Below are 9,666 nucleotides of genomic sequence, written 5' to 3'. Positions count from 1 at the left end.
AAAGAAAGAAAGAAAGAAAGAAAGAAAGAAAGAAAGAAAGAAAGAAAGAAAGAAAGAAAGAAAGAAAGAAAGAAAGAAAGAAAGAAAGAAAGAAAGAGTCATTGTGAAAGCCAAATTGTCACAGGGAGTCCCATTGAGCAAACTGGTATCTGTTGCCCTCTAGGGACAGTGGAATCCCATTCAAATGAAACCTCATGTTAAGTAGGTGAGACTGGACTAAAGTTTTGATCTCACAAACTAGATAGTTCGACACGCCAGACATCAGAAGAAAAACTGACCCGTTTGCTCTGTTTGGCCCAGTTCATTGACAGACCACATCAAGAGAAGCACAGATCACCCAAACAGTGTTTGCACAGCTGCTAGCCAGCCACGCACACTCAAACACTGGCATATATTACACTGTGCTACTCAAGCAGTGCTGTCACAAACGCACTAAAGAAAGAAAGAAAAAAAAACTTATGTAACTCCCTCTTTCCTGACTCAAGCTACTACTCCTCTCCACAGTGCACCAACATGAGAGGAACCATGAAAGAGAAAGTAGGTGAAGTCCTTCTATGAGTCTACTGTTTTTGCCATGGCCTGTATGTGCTTGTGTGTCTGCTGCCTTTTTTAAAGTGTGGATTTGGATGCCATATAAGGTCACTCGGAAGAAACGTCAGAACTGCCAGTTACAACAAAGTGCAGCATTTTTGATCAGATAAACCTGAACCTTGCCAAAGCTATTTCTATGCTTCTATGCATACCACCCAGCAGGGCATATTCACAAAACATTCCTGTCTTTCACTGAACCTCGACCTTCAGGCCTGGCAGAGACATAAACAAAACAGGGACTGCTCATTCAGGTCTAAAAACTGTATTGTAAATAATTAACTCTGTTGAATATTAAATCCATCACTGGGCAGCCATAATAAATGTTTCTCAAATGTACTACAATACGCCTGGTGAGGTAATGTTCTACACTATCTTTCAAATTAGTCTCTGTAGAAGTTTCCTCATGGCTAGAGAGTGCTTTCAGCAACAACAACCCCACCGGCTGGGTCACAACAAAGTAAGCTTGGGGTGCTTCGAAGTGAATCCCATAACAGTGAAGTAAGCAGTGTTATTTTGGGTTTACCTCTGCGCGAATGACTTTTAAAGAGTTACCTCTGCTGTCACTTCCGTCAAAAAAAGAAAACAAACAAAAGAGCAAGGTGGGCTAGAAACCACTTAAGACTGTTAGCAGGGTGTGCATGCATGTGCAGTGTGTGACTGCAGGTGTTATTCAAAACAATGCCATAGACCTGACGGGGCTAAAGCTGAGCTGCCATCACCACTTGCTGCAGAGGTGCTTCTCACAGTAACAGTCCAAGAACTTGACCTGTGTGGACTACTTTCTTTCAGTAAGCTGTAAGCAAAGGGCGAGTGCAACTTGGTCATGCCTTTAAATTTGTTATTTCTTATCAGGCTGAAGAACAGCCTTGGGCATTGGTAGTACATCTATCTTGCGACTATGGTAACACCAAGAAGTAAACAAGAACAGTGTGCGTGAGTGTGTGCGTGTATGCATGCGAGAGGGAGGTGAAGAAAGGATGTGTTTGTGTGAAGTTGTGAACTGCTCCTTGGCAGGCTTGGCTTGACCTGAGTGCACCCAACTTAGCGTAAGTAGGAGCGAGAGTTGCGAAATGCTTTTGCAAGATTGTGCTACGCTTTGGCAACAATTCTGCAGCTGTCAGCAGAATTTGCGACTTTTGTGTGATGTGCATGTATGAATCTATGCTCTGCAGGTATTGACAGCAGGGAGAAGGCGGTTAATGTGGTGAGTCACAGCCCCTTAGTGGGTCAGCACTAGCAATTAGTATCAGATTTCCATGATGCATCACTGCTGCTTGCTACTCTGCTAATAGGTTTTCTGCACCTGAACTGCAAAAGCACAGGGGGATTGGTTAATGTAAAAAGCTGCTGAATGCAAATCCTGCAAACGTGCCACCATATGCTATGAAAAAAAAAGATAAAGAGAGAAGTGAAACCACGCAAAGGTTTAAACCCCAACACGAAAACAGCTTACAGTTGCGGCCTCCCCTGCCTGCGCCCTGGACTACCCCTGGAGCGATCCAAAGGGTTCTGGGCAGTGGAGTTAAGAGAGAGGCAAGCCTCAGCACTGCAGATTCATCACCTCAGCCTGCCTCTCCTGATTTCTGGAAAGTCAGTTTCAGCCACTAAAGGAGGAGGTGGTGGGGAGGGAGGCAGAGAAGAAAGGGAGAAAGAGGAGGCAGTTTGGTTGGTGGGTGAGGGGAGGGGGTTATTAGGCACCACTGCCTGTCTCCCATGCCGGCTGGGCAATATGCCTTGGATTTCTCCAGCATGGCATGGAATATATGGGTCAGTGTTAGGTGAGATCAAAGCAGGATTAGAGAGATAGGGTTACCATCTGTACAAAAAGAGGAAATGTGGCAAAACTTAACTCGGATAGCTGTTCATGCTTGAGATCATCAGAGAACTGTCATAAAACATACAGCGTATCTTAAAGTCGCAGCTACACACATACATAAACAGTAAAAGTCACACTGCTGTTTGCATGTACTAGTAAAAATTGCCAATGCTATGCAAAGCAGCATGCTTTGTGATGACTGATCACAAATGTAAAAAGTCCAGTGTCCTAACTTTTTTTTCATATTAGCACATCATCACATCTGAAACAGTCACACCTGTCAGAGCCGGATTTCTAGCAATACGGAGCACACACACACGCACGCACGCACGCATGCATGTATGTATGCATACAGTACAGTCTATTGCAAGACTCTAGACCCTCAGGCATGATTTCATCTTTCTCAAGTCTTGCCTGTAGAGTCCAATATTGAGCAACCAGCAGCGCCTTCATCAAAGAAATGCGTTCAGGACGTTATGTCCCTCTCTCAGCTCATCTACTTGTTCTCGAGAATTAACAGCGTGCTTTACTGTGAGCGTAATCTGGAGACAGCCGCTTGTGTTACAAGGAAACATTGAGGAGTAATGTACAGTAAGTCTCGTGTTAGCTGTCAAAGCGCTCAGAAGAGTTGAGATTACTCACCGTCCATTTTTTCAGCCTTTATGATTGTTAACGTCGGTTTCATATCGACAGCTGCCGTCATGATCATCAGATCAGCGTGAATTAATAACGCCGCCTCCCTCTTTAATTCTAACACCTCCAAAAGCGCAATATATTTCAAAGGAAAAAAAATCTTCTCCTCCTCCTCTGGCGTCCCGATCAGTTCTTGATTTTGTAAAAAAATATATATTTATATATATATATATAATATTCTCCTCTCACACTAAAAAAAGAAAGGGAAAAAAAAGAAAGAAACGATTCAGATTCTTTTACTTCTAACTTATCTTTCTCCCTCTCCGGTACACACACTCCCTCTTTTCCTCGTTCTTTCTTACTCACTCACTCACACACTCACTCACTTACTCCCTCCTCTGTATCTGTGGCTATGGGCGTTGCATTTGTGAAGAACCAGAGTGCGACGACAGAGAAGGGGGCGGTGACTGGGAATAACTTGCTAGCTGATTCACAATTCAATTACAAGGACCCCCCCACCCCCACACCCCCACCCCCACCCCACACCCCCCTCTTCCCTCTAGACACACACACACCCCCACACACACCAGCTCATGTGAAAGCTGTTACCTGTGACCCCGAGCAGCCTACATACGTCATCGCACGCACTTGGCGCCTTGCTCTTGATGTTGAGAAACACGCTGGTGATTTGATGATGAACATTTTAAATATGTATACACATATTTTTAAGAGAGACTAACGGAAAAAAAACGTCTTTATCACCTAATTTAGTATGCCAAACCATTAGGAATGAATTAATGTTGATCTATAAATCAGAGTCTGAGTTATTAAATCAGAGTTATTAAATAACTGTGTGGAAATAGTATTTCTACTAAAATCTCAAAACAAATAAGCTATATAGCTGAGATGAAGTTACTAAGAGCTAAAAGAACCTGGACTGTCTCTGTCCTATATATTCTGTGGGTCCAGGTTTCCTCATAACTTGTAACTCACCCTCATAAACACCTCAGAGTATTTCCTGTTCAGGTTGCAGAGATCAATAAAAGTCAGCCACGTCTGTGTTCTTTATGCTGCTGCAGCACAGTCATAACAAAGTTTGTCTTTACAAACAGTTGCCCTATTAACCTTTATTGAAAATGAAGATATAAAAATAAAATAAAAATAAGGCACAAAAGTAATGCGAGGTTTAGTTGTCTGGATGTTTAAATCGATCTGTGTTACTGAGACCGTCAATGAAAATCTAGTTTGGGTAATGCAAACTGCTTTTTCTTTAGTTTTCTGCTCGCTTTTTTTTTTTTTTATCTGCCAATAATCAGGAACAATGACCATGCCTCACTGGAAATTGAATCATGTATTTGTTCTGTTGCTGAAAAAGAATAAAGACAAAAGAAAGACTGGGCTTTTTGCCACAGTAGGACTCCACTCTTCACAAGCTACTACCATCAAGGAGCACCTCCCATGGCAACAGAAGCTGTAATAACAGATGATTCATTTTTAACCAGGTTTTGTAAGAAATTTAAAATGTAAATAATTTTCTTTAGAGCACATATCCCACAGCCAGCCCCATCTTAAGAAACCTAGTTAGAATGAATCAATGGTACATCCTATGATGCACATCCACACGATACATCTGCATGTCTTGTACACTTGTACGTCTAAATGGGACGATCTGGGAGGAGGCTGGGGAGCCAGGGATATTGATCATGCATGGATTTTTTTCAACTGGTGGTACTTCACCGACTCCATTAGCAGCCCTGGATCGGGTTTCATTGCCCTGATAGGAGCCTCATCTGTGAGGAGTGCTGGTGGGTTCTGCGGTGAGAAAAGCTGCCTCACCAGGGAGGGAGGGGGGCTTTAAAGCAGAGGGGGTGATGGAGGAGAAGAATGGAGGAAGAAACAGTAGCTCTCCAGCAGTCAGCACGTCGGTCTCTCAAACGCTCTGACTGAACCTCTTTGTCTTCTGTTAATGAACTCCCTTGTATCTGCTCTTAAAAGGACAGCCTGGGTCCTTTTGTGCCTAAGGGCAGCCATTTAGAGTTTAATGGTGTTGCTGACTAATATCTGGGCTGGTGACACTCTGGATGATTTTCACTTTGTTCCTGTCCATCTCTATTGATTTACATATTTTGTTAATATTTCATTTGATTTTAGTGATGAAACGTGCATACTAATTGGTAAACTAATATCTTAATAATAATCCTGTTAAAAAGTGATTACAAAAGCTCTTGAAATTCTTGGCTCCACTATGCATCTGAATATATTTATATTATGTTAGTACATTGTTGAGCTGTTCCTCAGAGCAGTGGCCATTGCCTTAGATAGTCTGGTGTACAATGACCCTTAAAAGCAAGGCGAACAGCACTCTGACATGAGGAAAGGTTAAATGCTAAACAATCAGCTTCTCATCATCAGTGGTACAAGCTTATTATAACACAGTTTTGAACAATCTGAATTCCATAAGCAACTGCTAAAACAATCGTGTCATTTTCTTTTTAGCAATAAACATGAAACGAGCGTCTCATGCACGTACAGTACCCCCAGGACACATGTCCTAGATCAAACAAGTTTTGGTTGCAGTGTCTCTTTTTCTTCACCTGGCAAATGCTGTTTCCATGGTTTTGACAGTTAGCTGCCTTCACTCATTTGTGTTGCTGTATAGCACCCCCGGCAAAAACAGCCTTCTCTCTCTCTCCTCGCTGCTGCTTGCTGTCAGTCTCTTACTGGCACATCTGTGCTTTCTGCCTGTCTATAATCCTCAGATGTAACCGTTGCACCTGCTACTTTTCACAGAGTTAACTGAAAGGTTATTTGATTTAGAGCAATCCATACAGCTGTCAAGTGATATTTGTCTTTGATGGCGGCACCCTCGCAGTAGTTGCAGGAGCCTTGGATGCTCTGAGGCTTTCGATGTTTGGCATGTGCATTCTCACACATTTACAAACGCGAAGTCTTAAAAGATGACTGGGATAAAATCCCAAAGTCCCAGAGAATGTCTATGATCTGATGGGTATGGTATTTGCGTGAATAGAAGCCATTTAGCATGTAATCAGTCAGTCATTTATTTACAGCCACTGAAGCACACACACACACACACACACACATATCGGACACGCACACACACACACACACAGGGCAGACAGTCAAACAGTAAAACAGTGGGGTCCTTGTGGCTTCTGTCTAACAGCTCAGTCTCAGCTCTATCTGTGGTGGATGCTGTCTGAAGGTGCCACAGGCTGGATGCACTCCTGCTGAGATCAGAGGGTTAGCTGGGACAGGAGTGCTGTGTCCCTGTATGTGTGAGTCTGTCTCTGCTCATAGATGTCTACTGTGCTTGTGCACATCTCTTTCTTATGCCTCGCATTCCAAAATCTTTTTCTTCCCGAATGTGTTTGTGCGCGTGCATGTGTTTTTGTGTGTATGTGTGTGCGCACACGCCGCTAAATTGTGTGGATGTAAAGTGCACTGGGAAAGTAGCAGGGCCTCCCTGAACAAAGGCTCAGCTCTTTTCTGAACAATTAGCTCCGCTAAAAAGGACATCTCTTCCTCCATTAGCGGCACCACGTGCCCCCCATCACTCCATTGTGCAGATAATTCAATTATCCCCACCCCCCTCCGCGTCTCTTTGCCTCCCAGACCTCCCTTTACTTGTCTTGCGTTCTTCTCCCTCCCTCCCTCCTCTCCATTATTAGCACAGTCTCGCAGTCTGCTAGTCCTCACAGCTAAAGGGATCATACATCAGTGTTACTCTATGTTTCATATGAAAAATGAAGGTTGTGTATCATAGTAAATAGCAACGCCCAAAGGAATGATCCACTCAGTTAAGAAACAAGCAGTTGTTGGATTCTTTTTTTTTTCCTTTGGTTAATTGTTGTATAAATTCAGTTTATATTAAAATGCTAAAGTGAGTAACTGACCATTAACTATTACAAAGAGGACTTGACTCAACAACCAACGCAAATTACGGGATACAGTTAGAGGAATTCACTTTTACCGCTACTGGTAAAGTACGCTCATTGTTATTAAAAGCTCTGCATATTGCTATGCTCACGACATAAACATTAAAACAATGGGAGGTCTATCACAGGATTCATTAAAGCACCACCTTTCCTGGTGAGCTGGCATCTGTTGCATCATCACCCCCGTCAGTGATTGCATGTCTTTCAGAACTGCATGTTCTCCTACTGAAGTGGTTTGTAATTAGTCACTGCGCTATCAAGAGGAACTTACCACACGAACACTTCCTAGAAATATGGCCTGTAGAACTCTGGGAAAGGGAAGTTTAAAAAATGATTGGTACTTAAAAGCAGAGCGTTTCCAAAAAGAGAATAAATAAATAAAATTACAACACTAACAGAGAAGAAAGCAATCATTTTTCAATCAGGGTACAATGCCAAAAGCTGTAGGTGAAAAGGGGAAAAATGCATTTCTGACGATCTCAAGTGATATTTTAAAAAAGCATTGGAGAAAATGGCTCATCAAAGGAAAAGAAGCGGAAAAATAATTTCAAGATTTCAGTTAACCAAAGCAGAACTTTGAATTATGGGATAGAGATTCCAGAGTGGCTCTATTGTAAACCGTGTCTCAGAAGCCTAATGTGGAAACTCATTCAAACGGTTCAGACATCTAAAAATAAAACTACAAATGTGCAGTGTAGTAGAAGCAGATGAACTCTTCACTATTTTTATTGACTTGCATTTCTTGCTTTAGCTCTATCACCATGCCATGCGCTTCAAATGTGCACAGTTGTGTAGCCCATTCCCCCGCAGTTGTCTGCCGCTTTTCCCTGTTTCCACTCTTGTTTTGTTTTATTGTTAGAGGGGGAAGTGTGCGCTGGCCTGATTAGTATCAATGTTTCCTCCTTTCCCATAACCCTCCAGACCCCCGCAGGCTGCCTGTTTACTTTTAGAAAATAAAAAATGGGCCTTCGCCCGTGAGGACGTGCCCCTCATCAGAGGCGAACCCCCCCCCAACTCCACTCAAGGCCCCACATCTTAGATCCTCCTCCCCTCATCTCTTCTCCTCCCACCACTGCAGTCCCACTTCTGTGACTTCTCTTTTTCCCTATCCATATTCTCTCCTAAAATTGTACTCCACCCCCCCCACCCCCAATTCCCCTCCTCTTGCAACTGTCCAGCTGTCAAATCACATCATATAAAACACAGGCCAATGGTCTCTGAGTGCCAGATCACAGCTGTGTCTGCGTGTACTAAATGGGAGTGCATGTTTAAATGTACAGTGAACTCAGGAGAGCCTGGGAGTGAATGTATGTGTGTGTGAGCCTCCCTGTATGTGTGTGTGTGTGCCTGTTTCACTGAATGGAAGGATGCTGTAATACAATACACACAAGAGTGCAGGGTGTGAATTTAATGAATGAATACGCGAGTGTGTATCACTCCAGGATGTTGGTGGAGCGTGTTTGCATGTGTGTGATTTCTGTGCCTGGATTTTGGTGAGATTGTGCAGAAATGCACCCTCACTCTTTTATTAGCACACACACACACACATGCATACTTAACTCACACATGCACATAAAGTGAATTTCCTCAGTGGGCGTTTGCAACAGATCCTTTGGTGTGAGTGTTGGAGAGTATAGAGTAGAGCTGGGTTAGTGTAAACATTACCATGTCATGGCTGTTGTCAGGAAGCAGTGTGTGTGACATTGGGCTCAGGGCCAAGCATGTAACATCCAAAATCCCTGCCTCACATCTGCTCTGTACTCTTTTCTTTCTCACAGTAACACGTTTCATTTTAAACACACCCAGTCCATTCACAAGGGGAAAAATAGTGACTTCAGTTGCAAAATCAGGCTCTAACCACCTTAAAAGACACACAAAATATTTCATCCCAAATATCCAAGACAGACATGACATGTTTGCGTTTATATTTATAGCGTCAATGGATTTGTTACATGAATATACATAAAGAGGGGAGTTTACAGATGTGAAAAAAATAACAGAATTTAAAACTGGCAAAACCTCAGTGGTCTAAAAAAGAACAAGTATGCGTTCAAATACGAGAAATCTCCAAAGCTCTGCTTGCACAGCACCAGAAACTTAAAATTGTTTGCACCTGTATTTCTAAGTCTACACAAATCGTTTGCGGGTATTCAGAATTTGCAAATGTGAAATTATTAAGAGAAGTTTATCTTTGTTTTTTTCAGTTTGAAAGAAATGAGTCAAATCAACGGCTCGGGGTGTGGAGACTGTGTCAGAGATTATTGAGCAGCTTTTTGAGGTTAACGGCAACTCATAACAGCGTATGGTGGTAGGACAGAAACTAAAGCAGTTCTTATAACATTGCTGTTAAGAGCTAAATGACTCTAACCGCATCTCCAGGTGGCTCAAATGCTCTGAGACCTGCGGTCTCCATGGATTTTGGAGACGAGAATGAGAAAAGAAAAAAAAAAAGAAGGTCAGCACTCGGTCATTTTTTTCCACTTAGCAATGTTTATGTCAATGGTTTAGCGCTGGGAGGAATGAAGTGAGTGCTCCAAAAGAGTGTGTCTCTGTAACAAACATCAGCAAATCCCATCAAATCCTGACTCCCTCTTGTACTGGCGTATGCAAGCATATGCACACACACACACGTACAAACACACACACACATATTCTCTCTCTCTCTCTCTC

At 42.7% G+C, this 9,666-nt stretch overlaps 1 protein-coding gene across 3 annotated transcripts in view; it reads right to left on the bottom strand.

Annotated features, from left to right (window-relative positions):
* The window catches only part of ets1 (v-ets avian erythroblastosis virus E26 oncogene homolog 1), a 35,179-nt gene that overhangs the window by 18,852 nt on the left and 6,661 nt on the right, over positions 1-9,666 (bottom strand). The window contains exon 1 of one of the 3 annotated variants that reach the window (XM_005927298.3): positions 3,050-3,512. The exons of the other annotated variants lie outside the window; for them this stretch is intronic. Within the exon in view, the coding sequence (XP_005927360.1) occupies positions 3,050-3,116 (67 nt within the window). The 5' untranslated portion in view covers positions 3,117-3,512. Of the gene's footprint in view, positions 1-3,049; positions 3,513-9,666 lie in introns of those variants that run through there. 3 annotated transcript variants of the gene reach the window in all.

The sequence above is a fragment of the Haplochromis burtoni genome, unplaced genomic scaffold, assembly GCF_018398535.1.
Source record: "Haplochromis burtoni strain Fernald_Lab_line unplaced genomic scaffold, NCSU_Asbu1 Contig_88, whole genome shotgun sequence".
In the NCBI taxonomy this organism is placed as follows: Eukaryota; Metazoa; Chordata; class Actinopteri; order Cichliformes; family Cichlidae; genus Haplochromis; species Haplochromis burtoni.
The sequence above is the reverse complement of the archived record's forward strand: the minus strand, read 5'-3'. Positions and strand labels throughout refer to the sequence as shown.